The following is a 23,512-nucleotide window of genomic DNA, read 5'->3' as shown; positions in this document are numbered from 1 at the left end:
ACAAACTTCACAACGCACCCTCGTTTTCAACTACAGACCATTTTACTGAAATGCTGGGTGGGTGCCAGGTTCATGAAGACTAACTGTTCTGGACGGACACGATTTCCTGAGAGAGAAGCACTCTTCTGTAGGAAATTGAAGCTGTCTTGGTTGGTGCAGTTTTTCATATTTTTTATAAGCAGAACTTATTTTTGGATTTTCGGCTGGAGGTTACATGAGCTGCATAATTGGTTCCCTTGGGTGAGAGCTCTTCTGTTTCTACATTATTTCAAATAACAGGGAGATGCGTGTTCAGATTTATCATCTGGCAATAGATGCCAAGCTACAATTGTTGGAAAAGCCTAATCTTATTGTGCCATTTTGATGCATGTATACTTCTATAAACACTCTGCAGGTCTCAGAGATGCTGTACATAACACAATGGACTGTGGATGTCTATTAAAGCGCGTGCAGGTTATGTTCCTTTTGACTTTTTGCTCCCTAAAAACAAATCAAAAACTTTTGCGCATTCGCTTTTTTGTTTTTTGAAGCGTGCAACGCCAAAATGGCTCTGACTGAGAATTGCAGGACTTATCAAACGCCCAAGGACAGTGGACGTGCTCAGAGTTGCTCTTCTGATGTGGTTGAGCTCAATGTAGGTGGACAGGTGTACTACACTCGCCATGCCACCCTCACCAGCGTGCCAAACTCACTGCTGGGGAAATTATTCTCAGCTAAAAAGGATGTTTCCAACGACCTCGCGCAGGACATCAAGGGACGCTACTTCATCGACAGGGACGGATTTCTCTTTCGGTATGTGTTGGACTATCTCCGCGATAGGAACGTCGTCCTGCCGGATTATTTCCCGGAGAAAGGGAGGCTCAAACGGGAGGCTGAGTTCTTCCAGCTGCCCGAGCTCGTGAAAATCCTGACACCAGATGAATATATCCACGGTGATTTTGACGAAGCGTCCCAGGGAAGCGATCAGAGGTTGTTCCCCGCGTCTTACCTGGACGCGCGCGATAGGCGCTACGGCTTCATCACGGTGGGATGCAAGAGCTCGTGCGCCTTCGGGAGGGACGCGGATCCCAAAGCGCGAGGAACACCCAAAATCTTCATCTGCGGAAGGGTCGGTCTGGCCAAAGAAGTTTTCGGGGACACTCTAAACGAGAGCCGGGATCCTGACAGGCCAGCCGAGCGATACACCTCTCAGTTTTACCTGAAGTTTCGCCACCTGGAGCGAGCGTTTGACATCCTCGCGGAGAGCGGCTTCCACATCGTCGCATGCAATTCATCACTCACCCCTTCTCCGCACAACAGACGCACTGATGACAGATACTGGTCCAATAACACAGAGTACGTCTTCTACCGTAAGTACAGTTTATTTCACAACAATATACAGCCAGTTGGTCCCAGATAGCACATGTAGCCTACGTCTGCAAGATGTCTGTTAAAGATCTGGAAAGCGTCTGCTGTGTACAAACATGTCAGGTTTACATGCATTCTAAATTATAAACATCTTAAAGACATTTTCTAAAGTTATACTTGATATCTGATAGGAAACATCCTATAGAGGTATTGCAGATGAACAAACGCTCTAAAAAATACGTCTTGCAGATGTAAATGCAGACGTCAAATAGAGCCTCCGTGATGTACGTGTGCTTTATCGCCAAATCATGGAAGCGGTTTATCGATTGTTGTCAACTAGCCCATTGCGTAAACAATTATTGTTTTGGATTAAAAATATATTGTCTTGTTTTCAGAAATATTTGACCACTGAATGCCACGGCAGGTCAACCAGAATCAAGTATTCCAGTGTGTCAGCTAATAATTGCTTTAAAAAAAAAAGGCTTCAAAATCGAGTGAATTCTATTCAGTGTGTAGTTGTCACGCTTTTCTCAGACAGTACCATTAGGCGGCGCACTCTGATAGTTTTGATCAATTCTATTCGGATCAATTCTATAATCAGCCTCAAACTCAAATGTACACTGCAAAAAATGCTTTTCTAGCTTAGAGTTTTTGTCTTGTTTCCAGCCAAAATATCTAAAAATTCTTAAATCAAGAAGAATTTTCTAGACAAGTAAAAATTATTGTCTTGTTTTCAGAAAAAACAAGTCGAATTTAAGTGAGTTTTTGCTTGAAACAAGCAAAATAATCTGCCAATGGGGTAAGCAAAATAATCTTATTTCAAACAGAAAACAAATCTATATGTTGGCTGGAAACAAGACAAAAAATCTAAGCTAGAAAAGCATTTTTTGCAGTGTAGGTGATGCACTTCCCTTTAAGTATTAGCAGACTGAACTGGGTTTGTCCGCTCAGAACATCGATAGAAGAGAGAGAGAGAGGCTTTCGAGTCAATGCAGATGTGGAGAATTCCCTCAAGTATAGCTCTCAGGGATATGAACAGTGTGGTTTGAATATTTCAGTAATCTACCACAGTGATGATCATGTCACTTCCTCCTCTCTCTCTCTCTCTCTCTAGCTCATTCAATCTCTCTTTATTTAACTACATGTGCACCTTTTGGATATACACTTGTTCTCTCTCTCTCTCTCTCTCTCTCTCTCTCTCTCTCTCTCGGTCGTGCTCGCTCACTCAATCTCTCTTTGTTTAACTACATGTTCACCTTTTGGATATACAATTGTTCTCCAGCGCCTGCCTTCATTAGTGGTTCATTTGACTTGCCTTTGTCTTAAATGAGAGAGATGTTGCAGCATATGGCCAATTAAAAATCACTTTGTGCTTAATTTCAAACGAGTCCCCTTGGAAAAACTAAAAAGAGTGGGCCTGGAACAGAGAGCTTCTGGAGGACAGTCACGAGATTTGGGGTGAATGGACATATGGCTGCTTAATGATTTGTTTTCTGTCATCAGTATAATTACTGCAGCATTTAGCCCCTCCCATTGCCCACATAATGGAAAAAAATTATGGCACATCAAGATAAGGAGTAATGCTATACTGTAAGTCTATATCTACACGACAGTCGTGCAGATATTCAGGCCAACAGCATGACGGCAAATGTGATATTGGTTTAAATAATCAAGAAGTTAAAGGCGTCAAGAAATGAAAAATTTTCATAATTATTAATCAAAATGTCATAACTGGATCTTCCAGTGAAACCGACTTCTCTCTGGTGACGTATGCAGGATTTCGGACTTCAATTAAACATCCGGTCAATAATCAATGGATAGAACCAAGTTCCACCCTATATTTTTTTCTTTTTCAATTATCTGTTACACTACGATGTATGTCACAATACCGAAGAACAGAACTGTCGCTACATCTGTTTCATCGCAACTTTATTGAGATGTTGATTAACTTACATTTGATACACGATATTGCATGATATTTTGTCTACTTTTGCATGATATGTTGTCTACTTTTGCTGCGCCAACGAAAATAGTTCCGAACTAGTCCAAGCAGAATCAACCATTGTGAATTAATCAGTGTTTTTGAATGAATCAATTGAATAAATGATTCAGTGACTCACTTGTAAGCACAGTCGCCTGTTTAGTTTCTTAATGATTCAGCATTTTGAATAAATCGAATGAATGAATGAATGATTCAATGACTCATAAAAAACAGTGCTGTTGGACTGCAGATCTGCACTCTCAGTCAAATTCGAGAACCACAATTAAATGCTGTGTAAATTAAAAATACATTTTCACTAAAACATTATTTTTTGAAGCAGATTCATGAAGTCATATCCTTTCGTTATAAGTTCTAGTCCCTGACATAACAGGATAGAACCAAGTTCCACCCTATATTTTTTTCTTTTTCAATTATCTGTTACACTACGATGTATGTCACAATACCGAAGAACAGAACTGTCGCTACATCTGTTTCATCGCAACTTTATTGAGATGTTGATTAACTTACATTTGATACACGATATTGCATGATATTTTGTCTACTTTTGCATGATATGTTGTCTACTTTTGCTGCGCCAACGAAAATAGTTCCGAACTAGTCCAAGCAGAATCAACCATTGTGAATTAATCAGTGTTTTTGAATGAATCAATTGAATAAATGATTCAGTGACTCACTTGTAAGCACAGTCGCCTGTTTAGTTTCTTAATGATTCAGCATTTTGAATAAATCGAATGAATGAATGAATGATTCAATGACTCATAAAAAACAGTGCTGTTGGACTGCAGATCTGCACTCTCAGTCAAATTCGAGAACCACAATTAAATGGTGTAAATTAAAAATACATTTTCACTAAAACATCATTTTTTGAAGCAGATTCATGAAGTCGTATCCTTTCGTTATAAGTTCTAGTCCCTGACATAACAGAACGACAGTGTTGGGGAAAGTTGCTTTTAAAAGTAATGCATGACAATATTGTGTTACTCCCTAAAAAGTAACTAATTGCGTTAGTTACTTTTTATGTAAAGTCATGCGCTACATTACTTTTGCATTACTTTTTATCATCTGGGCTGGGCTTGCTTGTTTGTTTTTAATATAAAAAGTTATATTTTTTTTATAAATGTAAAAATGTATAAATGTATAAATGTTCACACCAAAAGTGAAATGAATAAGCCTCAGGCTGAAGGAAATGTCAATTTATAGAAGAGGACGCAGCTCAAACAAACCTTTCAATAGGATGGAGAAGCAAGTTCAACAATAAACAAGCAATACAAAAATAATTGAAACACAAATGTTATGTTTATCTAAAGTCATTTTTGCTTTTTAGTATGGTAGAATTGGATCATCGAAGGTCAGCAGCAATGACACTGATTAATAAAATGGGATTAAATACATAAAGGATATTTGTGTTATTTAACATATTTAATTATCACAGGTTTGCGTCATATTTCTGAGTTCGCTTTTCACTGTTTTTATTCATTTTGAGGAATACTGAATCTGTTTTTTGTGCAAGTGAGATGAATAAATAAATGCATGTTCACATTTAGTCTAGAACTACAGTACCCATCATGTTTACACGTTTATTTGAAAAAGTAACTTGAATATTATCTTGAAAATTCAAAAGTAATACGTTATTTTACTAGTTACTTGAAAAAAGTAATCTGATTACGTAACTTGCGTTACTTGTAATGTGTTACCCCCAACACTGCAGAACGATGATATGCAACAAAAAACTAAATAGTCGACAAGTGGTTCAGGTCATAGCTGTCACTACATTATGGATTTTAAGTACAGCTGGAACTTTGTATTAACAAATCAGAAGCCATAAACAGAGCTCTCCGTTTTATAAAGTACTTTATTAGGATGCCATTTGATTGACAGGCTCAAGTGTTCATACCTGTTTTACAGGGAAATAAGATCATTCATTTATCATTGCTGATTTTAATGACAGATGAGATATTTATCTTTGGTTTCTCACAAAGGTTTAACAAACACAGAAATCACAAAGGGCTACATAAAATCACACACAAATTGTTGATAAAAAAAAAATAATGTATCACCTAAAGATTACTTTAAACTCCATATAAAATAAAACATGTAACACTTTTTTCTTACTGATTGTGGTATTTAAGCAAAAGGGGAATCACCACTAACTAGGGGTGCCATGAAATTATCTTATCTTATCTTATCTTATCTTATCTTATCTTATCTTATATCTTATCTTATCTTACTTGGTGCCTATAGATGAACAAAGAAATGACACTTTTTTTTCTAATTATTTGTTACTTTATATTAGGGTAAGATGGGACGATCTAATAGTACACTTTTATTTAACATGAAAGGAGACCTGGCTTTAAATCCCAACCTATTACTTTTGTTAGATAAACCAAACAAATTAACTTGACAGTTATGATCATCATGTATTTTCATTGAAGCAGCTCTGACATTCTCTTCCACAGGAAAGAAAATCTTATGGGTTTGGAGAGACATGAGGATGTTAAAGCAAAAGGCCTACAGATGATGACTCTATTGGACTTAGACATGTGAATGTGTGATTTCTACCACAGTGTTAGACGATTATGCAACATAGTTCAAAAGATGCAAATTATAATATTTTTTTGCATTTAAAGTTGGATTTAAAATCCACTTGGCTCAAAAAATTGCTAGACAATTCTGCCACATCAGATAACAAGATTCAATTATAATGGTTGAAATGTTATATCTCAACTTTACGCTGCACATTTCAGTTTACAGCATAATTGGTAGATTCTTGTTTCTGTTTTGAATTTGTTTGCTCTTGAATCCCCTGGTGAAATGAACCAGTTGCTTTTTACAGGCCTCACTGCCTTCTCTTGTGCTGTTACTTCTCAGAACATCACCCACATTACACATTTTACCAATTTAGACTGCCCAAGAGATTGGTAATATATCATTGCGGTCAAAGGGGTTGCTTATTTTTCTTTGTCGCTTACTTACTCATCCTCCTTCTTATGTGCTTCATCACTTAACATGCCTTCTCTGCCCATTCTTGCAGTTAAAAAATGTGCTGCAGGTTGTCCTCAACATTTTTTTTGTATTATTTGTACCAACTGGTCAGTTTTGTCTCTGCATTAATTAATAGTCGTGATTAATGATTTTTGCTTGGCAGAAAAATAAACTGCATGAGCATCATGCGATTCATAAACATCTCACACATTTCATAGTTGCATTCAGACGGAACTCACTGACTTACTGACTTTTTACTATTTTTATTTATTGCCTGCATCAGTCTTGGCATTCCATTTTGACCCAAAATCTCGACCTGTTGTCAAGCAGAGCCTTATTTTATATGTGACCCTGGAGCACAAAACCCGTCTTAAGTCACTGGGGTATATTTGTAGCAATAGCCAAAAATACGCTTAAGAAAACTGTGAAATTACAAGTGCACAGAGGTGATGCTTTGTTATGGGGGTTTGGGCAAAAATCCAATGTAAGATGTAGGACACAGGCATTGACTGCATTCAAAAATGCATACTCTCTCTAGTTACTTCTTTTGAATGAGTACTGTTTTAACGATTTTTTAAAAGTATGTTCTGTATAGCATGAATGTGTTAGTTTGATTGCATCATATAACAATTGCTGTTAATAGTGTTCATCGTCTGTTTGATTACGTCTTTAATTGATTTTTCCGTACAATTCTGCCATATGTACATTAACTGACAGTCACCACTGATAAGCTACCACTAAATATTGTAGAAACCTAATTTGCTGTAAAGTTGCTTTGCAATGATTTGTATCGTGAAAAGCGCTATACAAATAAACTTGAATTGAATTGAATTTACTTCAATTTACTAATCCTCTCCCGTGGCCTTATGAGCAGGGATGCACATGCGACCGAAATAAGAAATGCGCTGGGTAAATAAGTTCAGATCGACATTGACAGCTGTTAATGCACAATCACCATTTTAGATCGACCAACTGTAATACTGTATAAGATGCCCATCTGAACCGAAAGCCTTAATCTCAGCTATGCGCTGCCAGTTTCAGGGAAAAACGCAAAACTGACACTTTATCCACAGACATGCTTCAAAACCGGAGACGACAACCTGCCAAAATAAAAGCTTGCTGATTTTAGGTTTGAAAATGATGATAATTATAAAAATATTTAAATAAAGAAATAAAAGAAAATGTATATATTAGTATTGTGTTGTTTTAAGTGCACTATAAAATAATTGTATTTTTATTTAATACTCGCTTTTTATTTCACAATATAATAGTATTATTGCACTATTTTTATTATTTTATCTAAATAAATAAAGTGCAATAATAACTATCATTAATATTATTAATTATTAAATTTTTTTATAGTTATATTTAAAGTCCGTGTGAACCGGAAGTTGCTACCGACTTTATTTCAGTATAGTGATTTCCAACTGTCCCTCCATTGAAAGTCCAGGTGACCAAAGATTAAAAGACCAACAACAAAAAAAAAAGGTCATACAAGCATCATAAAATGAATCCATATGAATCGAGTGGTTTAATTCAAGTCTTGTAAAGAGATACAATCACTTTATATGATGAACAAATGTAATTTATATTGATTAATATTTAATTAATATTGATACCAACTGTTTTCATTTGTAATTTAGTATGAAAATATGTGAAATAAGCTTTTGAAGTGTGAATATGTGATTTCTCAATCAAACAGGAGAGTGGATATAATAATGACAGAGATAGAGAAACATCTGGAGTTATTTCTCATAAATAAAATCAAAGCTAAATAAGACATTTATTATTATAGTTAATGGGATCGTTGTTTTTTGGAAATGCTATAAAGTCGTTCATGTTCTGTAATTGTTAATGTTAAACAAAAATAGCAGTCTAATAATTTGCAGTTTCTGTTTTAATATAGTAAATATATGCCATTATACTAATATGTACACTTTAGGTTTTAATATATTAATATGAACTTTTAATGTACTAATATGTACTATTTAGGGGTAAATAAGGCACAAAGATGTACCATTTGCTTAGATTAGCTTACCGTAGGGAAACGGCCCAGTGACAGCTTTTGACTTTTTTAGTGTAGGAACTTGTGCGATTAATTAGTCAAGAAATTAATAAATTTGGTTAATTCTTTATTTATTTGTTTAATGGATGGATTGAACCAGATAGTGAAGTAAATGTGTTAAAAATTTCTGTTTAAAAGCATGTCATGAAGTTGGTGTTTATACTGTACATTACAAGCATTAAAAGTGTTTTATACTCTCACCTAAAGAAGCCTTCAGATTACATTACAATGTGAATTTTACAGCAATGGCTCTTCTTTAGTATTAGAATATTCCTGTCCTTTCTCTATGATGCTGTGAAATTTGTCTTTCTCCACGTCTCAAAAGAAACCACTGTAGTAATGACAGGTTCTCAGTCATCTCGATCTGTTGGTCTTATTACAGCCCATCAGCGCTTTGAGAGGGTCATGACTACACTGAGATGATCTGGGCTCTCCATTCTGTCTGTCAGACGCTTCTTTCCCTCAGACGCACATGGCTGCCTTTAACAAAAGAAGGAGATTGCAGCTTGTGCCAACATCAGTCAGAAGGTAAAATTGTCACATTGTCTGTAATCTTCCAGCACAAAGCCCCTGGATTGCAGACTCTGAGACTGGGATTGGCATTACTTGTCCTTGGATTAGGACAATGGGTGTTTATGAAGTCCATCCCATTTGGACGCTTCTGTCACCCTGCCTCATTTCCCATGATGCATCAGCTCTTTTTACATTCGGACAACTCATTAGTATCATTATCAGCACAGTTTGGGTTTTCATAGCTTAATATTCCAAGTAAAATGTTTGTGTTTCTTAGATACAAGCTTTTTTATTTGCAAAGATGAGTTTTCTATATGACTGCTCCCCCGCAAGGACAAAATTGGCCTACTTTGTGCATTAACAAGCACATGCACATAATCAAACCTCAGGCGAAGCTTAAAAACCATAACAGAAGGACTTTAATCAGACACGGACACTATACATATTTACACAGAGCTCTTGTACTGATCTAACCCTGAGATGCACATATAGTTGATCAACATCATGCATGAGTAATTGCATTGATGTTGATCTGCAGTTTTCGTAGGATGAAAATATGGCTCAGACTCCCAGTATTCAGGATCAGTATCAGTGGTCCCGTTCTCATTAACAAGCCTCAAGTGTGCAGAGATTCCTTTGCTAATTTCTCATATCAAACCGATCTGTTGAAAATCAAGAGGTTTGTTTTTTTGTCTTTACTAAGATCTGAAGTCAGAGCCACAAAATCTGAGGGTGCAGGAAGACCTGTACCTGCAGAAAGACTTTTATTATCATCTCAGTAAAATTGATGGTTATGATTGTATTGTGCAAACTAAGGCTGAGACCCGTATGCATGCGCGTGTGTGTGTGGAAATAGCTCCAATCCAGAGATGCCTGCAGGGTTGTGGTGAGTATGATTGGTTGACTTTCCTGGCATACCAAAACAGACGGCTTGACTCAGTCATTTTTCAAGAGCTGAGAATATTTATTTTTTCCCTTTGCTGTTTGTAGATAGACCTTATATTTGGGAGCTGGATGGTTTTGGATCCACACAGTCCAAAAGAACATTGTTTTGCCCGACTTTATAGGATATTTGATTAGTACATCTTTCACAGATTTGAAATATAATTGACACAAATTAGCAAATTGTTGATCTATAGCTAACGAGTGCTGCAGCGATGATGTATTTTTGCAGGCCAGCCTGGAAGTTAGCATCACCCTATATTCTCAGCCTCAGATGTTACGCCCACAGACCATTGAATGTCTAATGCATGAGGCACACAAAATGTGTTATCAGGATCAACTAAACGCTGTTCACAGCATAGACTCTTGGCAACTGAAGATGACATCCTGAATGAATGATTTATTGTTTGCACGCCAGTCTGTTTGGTAGGGACATCGACTTTACATTTTCACGCCCCTAAAAACGAACTGTGATTGGTTGTTTACATGTCAGTCAAACGGTGGCCAATGAAAGCTGCTATGAAGTCCAGACCTTCTGCCCTCAGTCTGCAGGTCTGGTTAACCTAAGTTAGTAGTTGAATTGATGTTGATCTGCAGTTTGGATTATTACAGAAAATAAGCTCCATGATCAACAAATATTGATGATCTTTTGCTCATCAAGATAATTGTCCCAAATAAACACAGTTTTTGTGTGTGTATTTTGAAATCTCAATGCAGTGGGCAGAAGTAAAAATCTCAAGTTAGGATCAAACAGCAACCTCTCTCGTGAAACCAACACGGAAGTGACTAAAACTGCAATTCATCGACTGGCCTCCAAAAGGGAGTCAGTCCCATATACTCCCCATGTTAAAATGCCCAACTTCTGGTTTGCACTCTATCTGCCATGCGCCTTGTGCTGCTTTATATATTTTTTTACATTTTACCTTATTTGTATAATTGTATAGTTGTATTTTATATTTAAATCTGTATCTATATGTATTTATGTTCTACTGTTAGTGTTATCTGTATGCACCAAGGGTCTGAGAGTAACGCAATTTCAATTCTCTGTGTGTATGTGCTGTACATGTGGAAGAATTGACAATAAAGCAGACTTGACTTGACTTGAACTTTACAGCAGAAAAAAATATGTTTACAGCCTGGTACAAAAAGTGGTTTTGGTCTATATAGCTAATTTTGCCCTTCGTGACAGCTGTGACTCATATAACTCATCCGTTATATATAATTATATTAAGCCTTAAAGTTCTGCATAATTAAGGGCATGGCTACTTGAGTGACAGGTGGATTGCCGATGCTGTCACCACCGTCGAGCTGGGTGGGTGTGGTTTCAGCAACCAGCTCCTGCCTCTTTGCCCATTTTCGATTATCCGGGAGTGACGCGCAGTGATGCGCTGCCAAGATGGCGACGGCCGGCTCCGCCTACTTTAGGCTTCAAAAACGCTCTTCGGAAACCTACGGGTGACATCACAGACACTACGTCCATGTTTTTATACAGTCTATGGTTAGGATATATGTAAATGCATGGTCGCATGACTTTATAATCACCACTATTAAGCTTCCAACAACTCTTACAATCTCTATTGGAAATCTGCAAGTTGGAAATTACGAGTTAGAATAGTTTGCAAGTTTAAAGACAGTAGGGCTGCCCCCCAATAGTCAACTAAATGTTAGATGACCAAAATTTTATTAGTCAGTCACAGAAAAAAACTGTCTGTGTCTGTGATGGACAGATCGTTAATAGCTGGTCCTTGAAGTAATTGCGGTATATCGGGCATGACATCCAAACATTTGTTTATCATTCATCCACCTCAAATATGGCTTTAAATTGAAACATGTAAGTAGTAGCAACTTTACACGGCTGCTCACTTTAATGTTAGATAAATATCTAACAGGGGAAGTCGTGGCCTAATGGTTAGAGAGTCGGACTCGTAACCCAAAGGTTGCGGGTTCGAGTCTCGTACCGGCAGGGATTGTAGGTGGGGGGAGTGAATGTACAGCGCTCTCTCCCACCTTCAATACCACGACTGAGGTGCCCTTGAGCAAGGCACCGAACCCCCAACTGTCCCCGGGCTCCGCAGCAAAAAATGGCTGCCCACTGCTCCGGGTGTGTGTTCATGGTGTGTGTGTGTGTTCACTGCTGTGTGTGCACTTTGGATGGGATAAATGCAGAGCACTAATTCCGAGTATGGGTCACCATACTTGGCCACATGTCACTTCACCTCATATGTGCTATTAGGTGCATATTCAAGTGTTTGTGTGGAATGTGGAAGCTATTTTTGCGCAAATGTATGACATGGAGGTGCCAGCACGATCACTGGCGTTGTTTTCTGGTAACAGTGGAAACAACTTAAAATACACTGTCCTTTTTGCTCATACAGAAAAGAGTAATACATCATTCGGAACTGTAAAGGTCTACTTTTATTTGTGTACACTCACAATATCAACAAAACATTGTGCTTTTGTAAAATAAAGAACACAAACAGAATGCACCGTATGCCATTCGGTCTCCTTGAACTGGAGCGCGTCATAATAATGAAGCATATAGTCTACTTGCCTCACAGTTATGAGAAATATATCTATAGAAAGCTTGACATGTCTACGAAAACAATAGATCTCTGATTATGTAATCCACACGAAATGTGCATTTCTCTCACTGTACTGCGGAGATGGTGAGTCAGCATTATCAGCTTCATCTTTGCAGCAGACAATGATTCAGAAAATTAATTAATAAATAATTAAAATGTCTCCTTGCTATTTTTTCCAACACATTCATGGTCAGTACTTTTACCATTGCTTTGTGCCAAGCTTCATGCATCAATAGACTATTAAAGGCTCATTATGATTTAGTGCAAAAATGCTCACTCATTTCCAGGCTTTTTTTTTTTGGTCTTGGATGAGTTTGATGAGAAAATGTTGAGTTCCGCTTCAGGAACTCGAGCTGCGTCGAATGCTTTGGGAACGCCTTCAACGTGACTATGCTCTGAATCTGCCCGCATTGTGAGCGCCTCTCCATGCAGATGATTCGCTTATGGAGGGCTATCTTTGAGGAGGGAGCCCTCGCCAGCGCTCCCAGCGGCTCTGGTCCCGTGTCTGCCGAGGCAGCGCGGCGATTGCAGTCGTGGGGCTCGCAGTTGGATCTGGTGGAGGGAATGGAGACGGGCGAGTCCTTTTCTTCTCCCTCTGCCACCGGATCCAGCGCCACCTCCCAGGGTTCAGAAGCACGCTCCGACGGAGAGGTTTCTTCCCCCCGGTGAGAGGGCTCGGTTAAAGGAAGTTAAAGCTGATGATATTAGCGAACTCCCGCGAACCACTGATTTGTCTCTCCACGCCACGAAAGAGACCGCCAAAGCTATCAGGTGGTCGATGGCAGCCTTGGTGGCTGCGGAGAGGCATTTGTGGTCTTCCTGCTTAACGCCCCGCTTGCGCCTTCTTGCCTGTTCGGCGACGCCGTCAATAGGTTTCAGGAGGCTCGTAAACAAGCGGCAGCGTTTCAGCGGTTCCTCACTCGCCGCTCTCTAGCTCATGCTGGACGGGAGCAGCCCCAGCCATGTGCCCGCTCCTCATACAGAGAGGCGCAGAAAGTGAGCGTTGCGACTCGCAGGCCCCACGTGAACAAGGATCGCGAAGGGAGCGACGCTCACGGTCGAAGGCTTCGAAGCCGAAGGCCGATCTGAGGACCGTCCTTCTGGCTAAGGCCAAGAAGTATTCGACCAAGACGCCCTGATATTTATGTTTCAGGGCTTCTGAGGGCAGCCCCCACTGGGGAAGAGCAGTTTACACATCATTATACGGTGCCCGTCTCTCCTCAGTGCCCTCAGGAGACCGAGCTGTTAACCCTGCCACCGCCGGTGCTTCAGGGCACAACGGTCTCCAGCGAGTGCACATCCCAGTGTCCGCCCGAAAACGTAGCGGCTCTGGGGGGCTCGATACCTCTGAGGAGGTCTCCTATTACATTGGAGGTCAGTCTTGAGAGACTGATTGCCTTAGTAGATTTTCTGGCAGCGTGGAAGCTTCTGCCAAATATCTCACAATGGGTCCTGCAGACTGTAGAGAGAGGTTACAGAATTAAATTTGGTTCTCATCCGCCTCGTTTCAACGGGATCGTTTCCACGGTGGTGGGTCCCGAGCAGGCTCCGGTGTTAGAACAAGAAGTAAATACTGTGCTGAGGAAGGAGGCCATCGAGGTGGTCCCTCCTCTCGAAAGAGAATCCGGGTTCTACAGCCGGTACTTCATAGGTCCGAAGAAGGATGGGGGGTTGCGTCCGATTTTAGATCTGCGTCAGTTGAATCGCTCAGTCATGTGACTGAAGTTCAGGATTCTCACTATCAAACAGGTCGTGTCTCAGATCAGGTTCGAGGACTGGTTTGTCTTGATAGATCTAAAAGATGCATATTTCCATGTCTCCATCCTTCCTCAACACAGGAAGGTTTGCTTTCGGGGCGAAGCTTACTGCTCTAGCTCTACTGCGACTACAGGGCATCCGCATACTAAATTATATCGACGATTGGTTGATTCTAGCTCAATCAGAGCAGACGGTGGTTCGACATCGAGATGTCGTTCTCACCCATATAAAAGAGTTGGGGTTAAGACTAAACACAAAGAAAAGTGTGCTTTCTCCATTACAGAGGACCACTTATCTGGGCGTGGTGTGGGATTCAACCACAATGCAGGCACAGCTGTCTCCTGTTCGGATCGAGTCGATCCTCACTGCAGTCGCGAGAGTCAAAGAAGGCCAGTCACTCACTGTCAAGCAGTTTCAAAAACTGCTGGGTCTGATGGCAGCTGCGTCCAACGTGATACCTTTTGGCCTGCTGTACATGAGACCCCTACAGTGATGGCTCAAGACCAAGGGGTTTTCCCCATGGGGAAATCCGCTTCGCATGATCAAGGTCACGCGGTGATGCTTTTGTGCCTTGGACGCAAGAGAGAACTCAATTCGGTCCGGTTTTCAGAGTGCAGACACTGAAACATACACACAGAAAGCGCGTCTCACGGCACATACTACTCTCTCGTGTCGCATGAACGTTGATGTTAATCAAGCAACAAAAGAAAGACAGAAAATCACGCACTGCTCTTGACTGAAAAACTTTAGTAGCCCTAAAGATTAATCGAAATTTATTTATATAAATAAATATGTCTGCTTAAAAAAATGAAGAATATGTTAAAAAAGTTGCTATAAAGAATGCATAATTAGCCTATATAACCATTGGTATTTCATTAAAAAGAAGACCATGTACTTGTTCTTTATGAGAAGTGGTTTTATTTAATTTTAACATAAAGGCATGTTGTGTGTCACCGCAGTGTGTCTATCATAATAAAACCTTAATATCAAACCTATATAATGAGTTAGGAAATTTTGGAGAAATGCTTAATAAATGCACTGTAACTAAACCCATTAGATTTTAGCCGACTAAATTTACTGTAGATTTAGTCGATTAAAATCGTATGATATTTATTCGACTAAAACTAAAAACAATTCAGATGACTAAAATATGACTAAAACTAAATCAAAATTTGCTGTCAAAATTAACACTGCTGGTTACACGTTTCCTCCATGGTGCGCTGAGGCTGAGGCCACCCGTACGACCTCGTGTTCCACCATGGGACTTGGCCGTGGTCCTGGAGGCTCTCTGTAAACCTCCGTTCGAACCTATTGAGGAGGTTTCAGATCGAGTTCTGACACTTAAGACTGTCTTCTTGTTAGCCATCACTTCACTGAAGAGAGTCGGAGATTTGCAGGCCTTGTCAGTGGCCCCCTCCTTCCTAGACTTTGCGGCCGGCTTGGCCAAAGCATTTCTGTACCCCAGGCCGGGGTATGTCCCTAAAGTGCCCTCCTCAGTACCATGGCCCATGGTACGTCAGGCTTTGTGTCCTCCCCCCTTTAGGGAGCCTGACCAGCAGAAGCTAAATAGCATGTGTCTAGTGCGAGCACTGAGCACTGGACACATATATCCACAGAGCTGCCATGTGGAGGAAGTCTGACCAATTATTCGTTTGTTATGGTCTTTCCAAGAGGGGTCTGCCTGCCACTAAGCAGACCCTCAGTAGGTGGATTGTTGATGCCATTACTATGTCATATGAGTCCGCTGGCCTTCCTTCACCCTTAGGGGTCAAGGCTCACTCCACCCGAAGTGTGGCGGACTCTAAGGCCTTCCTGTCGGGTGTGGCTATGCAGGATATATGTAACGCTGCGGACTGGTCTACGCCGCTCATCTTTGTCAGGTTCTACGACCTTGACATTTGTACCGCTCCTGGTTCCTCCGTCCTCTTGCCGTAGTATACACTGAAGTCATACACACTACGCAGGGACTTGAAAGTCTGGCGGCATGGGCATCTCGTTCCCAAAGAGTTCGACGCAGCTCGAGTTCCTGAAGGGGAACGCCTCAAGGTTATGTATGTAACCCTAGTTCCCCGAGGGAACGAGACGCTGCGTCTCCTGCCATACTTCCGGCATCCCTGCAAGCGCTTCCCTCATTCTCCAGAAGGTGCCGCTGTCTCCACCTCACGTGCTTTTATAGCTTCCTGGTCACACGTCACCCCATCCGTGATGTCACGCCCATCCATTGGTCTGATTACACACACAATTCAGAGCATAGTCACGCTGAAGGCGTTCCCAAAGCGTTCGACGCAGTGTCTCGTTCCCTCGGGGAACTAGGGTTACATACGTAACCTTGAGACGTTATTGATGAGCAGAGTAGACATAAGATTATTATTGTCTTTTCTAAATCTCTATGTTCTCAATTTGATCTCATTAGTGTAGGAAAAACCATTCAGATTTCAAAGAAATCTCATTTGTGATGTCTCTTTCCTACGGAAGAGGAAATCAAGTGAAGTAAAGAAGTAGATAATGGGTCTGCATTCCTTGTAATTTCCAGTAAACATAATCCATAATTAATTAATTTCTTACCATAGTTTTGAAGAGTTAAACATCTCTGCAAACTTTAATGCACAGATACACAGGAAGCATTATGACTGCAGGTCATAAACACAAATACATTAGTTGCCGCCCATATAATTTACCCATATTAGCATCGGCTGCTTCATGTGAGCATAAGAAGATGCATAGATGTGCGTCACACTATTTTTAGGATTACTGTCTGAGCTCCGCTGTAGTGCTAGCAAACACATTACGCCGAGCATGCCGCTCAGGAGAATTGTGATCTGAAGCACTCTCAGGCATTTAGATGCAATGCATTGTGGGTAGACTCTGGTGGGTGGTTGCCCCTTGTGATGAGATTGTCTCTGCTCGAGCCCAGTGCCAAATGCATCTCTCAGGTTTGTGTAATTCACGAAAAGGCACTCACATACGGTAACAGATTTAGCTCTGCAGACAAGCCCCAACCGTAATGGGGCTGCAATATGATCCGTGCAGCCGTATACGCTGCTCTGTAGTCGCTCGGAGATCAGAAGACAGAGGATGGGGTGGATACAGCAAAATGCAATCAATTTCTTGTCTGATAGAAACTGCAGCCATAAGGTAAGTATTAATGGTAAACAGCACCAGATTAGCCTAATGTCCTGCTGACCAAGGCCATTTGATATTTACCGCTTACAGTAATACCAATAAGCAATGATCATGGAATGCACTGTCTCCAGATCTTTACGGTCTGATTCTGGGAAGCGCGAGCTTCCATATAAATATGCCGTCTGAGGACAACAGCAAGTTGAGGAGCAGTTCCAACCCAGTTTATTTAGTTTTATGGCAGCGTTATAGTTGCTCGCCTCACTTCTTGATTTGTGGTCCCATCAGGCTGCACCATCCGTTTTGAAACAATCCTTCAATAAAAGCCTTTCTATTCACACTTCATATGCTGCAGGCAAAGGGAAGCGAAGATGAGAGATGGACAGAGAGGAGAAGTGGGTGCAGAGGAAAGCGGAGAACTTGCTTTAATTGTTATGCAGTGAAATGTTCTGCTTATTCTGGTGTCAGATTCCCATTAGAAAGCCACTAGCAATCACACCGCCTTCAATTAGCCTGTTATTGCATTCAGTAAAATTTATTTGCAGCTCAGTTGAATGATTTTGTTATTAATCAGGATAAATTAGCTTCTTCGGAGACACAATGAACACAAATGATTGGTTCTGAGAGTCGTGTTTAGCTAATAACGATACTCAGATGTAAAATAGCATCCCTCTATGCTGATGACGTCTCGTTGGTGATCATTCTTTTTAATAGTATGTCAAGCTGATGGTGAAAGGGTTGAAATTCTATACATGAGTGAAAGAAAGAGAAATACCAATAACAGGAAGATGGCGGTACGGTGACCCATGGGGAGAAAACATCTGACTTATTTTATCCAGCCTCTATCAAGCTATAGGTACTGCGTTTTATGTTCTCGAAGCCACAGTTGCGATTCATAGGGTTTGGATTGAGAAAACGCAGCAGCGATTATACACACAAATGTGCAAGATCATCCACATACTGTGAATTGGGTGGGTGAATCTCTCACTGTAATGTCCGGGTCATATTTCATCCCCAAATTATAGGAACAATTTACATATATGCATAAAGAAATTAGTCAGTTTTTGCATTGACATTGTTATATTTAAGCATATTTTTCAACTAAATTATCGTAATGCAAAACAATATAAATTCCCATTACTTTAAAGGAAAAGTTTGTTTTATGTTTTAAAATCAAAATCAGTATTACAAAAATGCACGGAAACAAGCAACACCATGATGTATAAATGCCTTACAATTTATTTATTTATTTATGAGATTTTAAAAAACAATGCATCAGTTTAATGCACAATGTTTAAAATCTTTACTATTATTTTTTATTTATTTATGCATGTATTTATTTATTTACTTTTGCATTTCAGTAATGAGAATTTAAATGGTCTTGAAAAAATATTAATTTTCACACCATGATGTGTAATGTATTTATTTATATTTTCTTTTTGCATTACAATAAAGAGAATTTTAAAGGTCTTAACTAATGCTTCCTTTTTAATAACACAATATTGAAATTCTTTACTTTTTATTATTTATGCATGTACTTATTTATTTAAATTTTCATTACAATAATGAACATTTTTATGGTCCATAAAGGACCATCTACCATGGCGCATAAATTCATAACCATTTATTTATTTATTTACATTTTCTTTTCTTTTGTATTTGAAGGTGTTCCGTCCTTTCATTCAGCTAATGCTACTATATAATACTATGATGTTTGGAGATTTCTCTGCAGTCATAGTCTGTTTTGATGCATGCACATGTCCATCAGATAACAAAAGGGATTGATGCACACTGTTATATTTAAGACAAGGACTCGGCCCTTTGTGGTTTTAGCAAAGTTCTTTGTCCAAAACACAAAACAGATCGATACATATAGTTCAGATGGGGATTTAAATGTGGATTCTTTATGTCTTTGATAAGGTCAACTTGATAAGGTCAAACTGCTCAATGCCAAGCGACTAGCTCGCACTCATACATATTAATGCGTTTCACTGTGTGCACGTGCACGTGAATATTTTTTATTTTCAAGTTGGTGAGTTTCATTTCCTTTTGAGTAAATGATGCATTTTATTAAATGGGCTACTTAAATGGTGGCATGAGCATCAACTGTGTAAAATGAGAAACGTCCGTTCCATTAGAGGAGCATTTGTGTTGGTTGAACTGCTGTATTATAAAGGGAAATGAAGAATATCTTTGTTCACCTCAGTTCTTTCACCTTTGTTATCAGGTTTCACACATCCTGATTCCTGAATGGTGGACTGTTCTGCAATCTGATGCCTACAACAAAATTGCACTGACTTCCGAAAATGACTCCCAATGCGACTTCTGTTATCATTCTGGCTGTATGTGCTTTGTTGACATCTGTGGGTTTTGTGGCTTTGTGTTTTTAAGGTGGCCCATCCGGATGGTCTTCTTCTCACTGCGACTGCTGCTGCAAGAGCCACAAGAGCGAGCGTGAGGGTGAGAGTGGCACTTCCTTCAACGAGCTCTCCACTTCCTGTTCCGAGACCCAATCAGAAGCCAGCTCTCCGCAGGAAACGGTCATCGTGCGCCCGGTCACCCGTCAGCCCAACATCCAGACTTTGGACCGGCCGGTGAAAAAGGGTCCGACCCCGATTCCAAGGAGAACTGATCTGCTTCGCGTTCGAACCACCGGGCCACGTGACGTCATGGCAGGGAGGAGGAAACCGGCCAAGGAGAAGATGACGCCAGAGCAGGAGCTGGAGAAATGCATCCAGGACTTCCGGCGGATTAAAATTCCAGAGTGCTTTCCAGAGAGGAAGTACATGTGGCAGTCGGAGCTCTTGAAAAAATATCAGCTCTGAAATGATTTCCTGCGGGCTCGCTGAGCCTATTAGTGCAACACAACAAAGCTCTCAGCGCATACGATGACATCATAATTCTTCTTTGGTTGAACTTAATTGGCTCGTCTGTGTAATCATGCGGTAAGATGCACAATTAACAATTCAGTGAACCTCAAGTGACTCCTAAAGGGACCGGTCCTGTTTTGCTACCGGGCACAATGGCATTAAAGTCTAAACCAATTTCTCAGTGTCTAGACAAACCTCTCAAATAAAAACAGATTGTATATATACAAAATAATCACAAGTGTGTATTACCTGGTGATACTCAAATTAGATGCACGGACAGCACAGCAATTTTGTACGGCGTTCCACCTGTAAATGCAATGAACATATGAGAACTGGAGGATTCGTATGTGAATGTGGTTTGCATTATCCAATACTGTGTTAAGCTGATGGAGAGTTTTAAAGGAAAAGTTCACCCAGAAATGAACTTTTGCTGAAAACGTACTCACTCTCAGGCCATCCAAGATGTAGATGAGTTTGTTTCTTCATCAGATTTGGAGAAATGTAGCATTGCATCACTTGTTCACCAATGGATGCTCTGCAGTGAATGGGTGCCGTCAGATTGAGAGTCCAAACAGCTGATAAAAACATCACAATAATCCACAAGTAATCCACACCACTCCAGTCTATCAGTTAATGCTTTATAAAGCCAAAAGCTGCATGTTTGTAAGAAACAATACAGGTTTCCTTAATAGAAACCTAAATACAAGTTTATAATCCATAATAACGCTTCCACCAGTGAAAAAGTCCATCTCCTGTTATCCTCTCACATATTTGTTTTCACTTGTAAAAGGTGTTTGATCTGTGCATATTTCTCTCCTGATTCAGACAAGACGACTTTTCACTGGAGAAGCAATAGTCTAAAAATAGGACTTTCATACTCATATTTAGTAAGCAACGACTTGAAGTTAAAAACATTTTTTCTCTTCACAAGATGTTAACTGATGGACTGGAGTGGTGTGGATTATTGTGATGTTTTTATCAGCTGTTTAGACTCTCGTTCTGACGGCACCCATTCACTGCAGAGGATCCATTGGTGAGCAAGTGATGGAATGCTACATTTCTCCAAATCTGATGAAGAAACAAACTCATCTACATCTAGGATGGCCTGAAGGGGAGTACATTTTCAGCAAATTTATATTTTTGGGTGAACTATTCCTTTACCACAAATTTACCCCTTTATTTAAAGCATCTAAACAGCAAAAGTGAGTATGTTTCTGAGGTAGACAGATGACAATGCATGTTATGTCACTCATATAGAGTAATGGCTCATATCAATGAACGCATTTAGTTTGTGATGTGATCTACATTATTCACCAAACTTCATTCAAACCCAGCGGAAATACATCAACAGGATCGGACTGAAATATTAAGCTGTTTCTGTTTGTCATTGTGAACGTTTGTGCTGAGACTTTTGATTTCGCTCGTGGGTATATGAGGATGTTTTGTTCTGAATGTGCAATGAATGATTAAACGAACTGGGTTTAAAATACAATTTGTTCATCTGAGTTGATATAATCCTGACACATTGCAATGTTGCACCTCTTGCGGTTTCGCATTAGAGTAAGCACAGCATTTAAACTGGATTCTTGACAGAAAAAAACAAGAGCTGCTTGTTTCTTATTTGTGTCAAATAAATATATGTATGCAAATCAGATAGAAGATGCGAGAGGGTAAATTGTCTCTTCACGAATGTGGCAGATGACCTTACTCTTCTCTCTGAATTTAACAGATTATGAGTTTTGCTGAATCTAATACTAAACCGCCAGACAAATCTCTTTGCAATACCCCTTACAATATTCAGCTGATTTCAGATGCACGGCGGTGTAATTCTGCATTCTGCCGTCTGATATATTAGTTTTCTCTTTTTCTGTCACTGTGAAGGAAAATTGTTGATAAATACATGCATCACAAGTACCATTTTTAACTTACTATTTTTAGCCACACGATTCTGCAGTGTTGCTACATTTCATCTACAGCAGAGAAGCTTTGTGGCTGCAGAAGCATGACAGACTTGGAAAAGTTATGCGTTTATCGAAGACAAATCAGAAATCTATGGAAGCCTGTTTCTGCCACTGAATAAAAAATATAAAAGGTAATTTCGACTTTGACCCAAACTCTGACCTTTTCCCCCAAAATTCTGTTTTTTTTTTTCTCAGAATTGCATGATATGAACTCACAGTTGCGAGTTATGAAGATATAAACTTGCAATTGTGAGAAAAAAGTCAGAATTGCAAGATATAAACTCGCGACTGCAAGAAAATAAGTTTCTATGCAAAAAGTTTGTGCACGTTTCTGTACAATTCTGACTTTATAACACGCAACTGTGACTTTATATCCCACAATTCTGACTTTATAACTTGCAACTGTGAGTTTATATCATACAATTCTGAGAAAAAAATCTGAATTGCGAGATGTACACTCGCAATTGAGAGAAAAGTCAGAACTGTGATATAAAAAGTCGCAATTACTTAAAAAAATGTTTTATTTAGTGACGGAAACGGGCTTCCATACAAATCTGCTAGAAAGCATCTTATAAAGTTGACATTCAAATATACTATCATTCAGTTATTAAAATCTTAAGTACTTTATGCTGAAGAAACAGGATTCTCTTTGTAACTCCGGGAAGCCAGGAGGTTTTAATGTGAGGTTTCCGGCAACATTTTTGTGTTGTGCTATTATCGCATTATGATCCTCAGCTAACTGTACTTTTTTCATCTAATGCATTACACATCTAGTTTCCTGGTCAATATTTTGTTAGTGGGAGACTCACTGTAGACTACTGTCTCCATAGTTGTGTGCTCAGCTTCACAGTTCAAACCCAACATGCATACTAACGATATAACTTCAAGACACATTTAATTGATTTTGCAGTTGAAATATTTCAATCAGCATCAAAGGCATTTGTCATCTTCTTTTGATCCTGCTTCAGTCTTGTCTACTTGTGTTTAAAAACTGAAATGACCCTTCCATGTATTCCTCGTGTCCATATTATACTCCTAAACAGATCAATGAAAGGGCATGTGAAGGATCCAAAATTTGGCCCTGTACACTGACACACTGCTCTCTTTGAGAATCAATAGCAGAACTTCCTAATAGAAGTTCAGAGTGAGTAAAATCCCCTGGTCAGACAATAGAAAGAACAGATGACCAGCGGCTAACCTCAGTCTGAATCAAATATCGCCTGATTTCATCAAACAGTTCCTACAATGTGAAGATGAGAGACAGAGAGAAATATTTCTAGAAAGACAATGTGCTATTATTGAATTGTATTATATAATATATAATACGTGCTGGGAACTGATTACATGTCATCTGGATTAAGTACTTAAAA

At 39.6% G+C, this 23,512-nt stretch overlaps 1 protein-coding gene across 2 annotated transcripts; it reads left to right on the top strand.

The window, feature by feature from the left end:
* On the top strand, positions 1 to 20,564 carry LOC107677715 (BTB/POZ domain-containing protein KCTD16-like). Of its 2 annotated transcripts, XM_016472735.1 has the most exons (3): positions 1 to 240; positions 395 to 1,349; positions 19,703 to 20,564. In XM_016472735.1, exons 2-3 carry the CDS (start codon positions 545 to 547, stop codon positions 20,134 to 20,136), a joined length of 1,239 nt encoding a protein of 412 aa, XP_016328221.1. In that variant the 5' UTR covers positions 1 to 240; positions 395 to 544; the 3' UTR covers positions 20,137 to 20,564. The 2 variants fall into 2 exon arrangements, with proteins under 2 accessions (XP_016328221.1, XP_016328220.1); XM_016472734.1 differs by having other exon boundaries at positions 1 to 1,349.
* Positions 20,565 to 23,512: the final 2,948 nt, after the last annotated feature.

Source organism: Sinocyclocheilus anshuiensis, unplaced genomic scaffold (assembly GCF_001515605.1).
Source record: "Sinocyclocheilus anshuiensis isolate Anshui unplaced genomic scaffold, SAMN03320099.WGS_v1.1 scaffold969, whole genome shotgun sequence".
Classification (NCBI taxonomy): domain Eukaryota; kingdom Metazoa; phylum Chordata; class Actinopteri; order Cypriniformes; family Cyprinidae; genus Sinocyclocheilus; species Sinocyclocheilus anshuiensis.
This window is presented reverse-complemented; position numbering and strand designations above follow the sequence as displayed.

Coding starts and splice junctions, on each gene's coding strand:
- LOC107677715 (XM_016472735.1), top strand. CDS start 545: ATGGCTCTGACTGAGAATTGCAGGACTTATCAAACGCCCAAGGACAGT. Junction 1,350..19,702: donor CACAGAGTACGTCTTCTACC/GTAAGTACAGTT, acceptor TGTGTTTTTAAG/GTGGCCCATCCGGATGGTCT.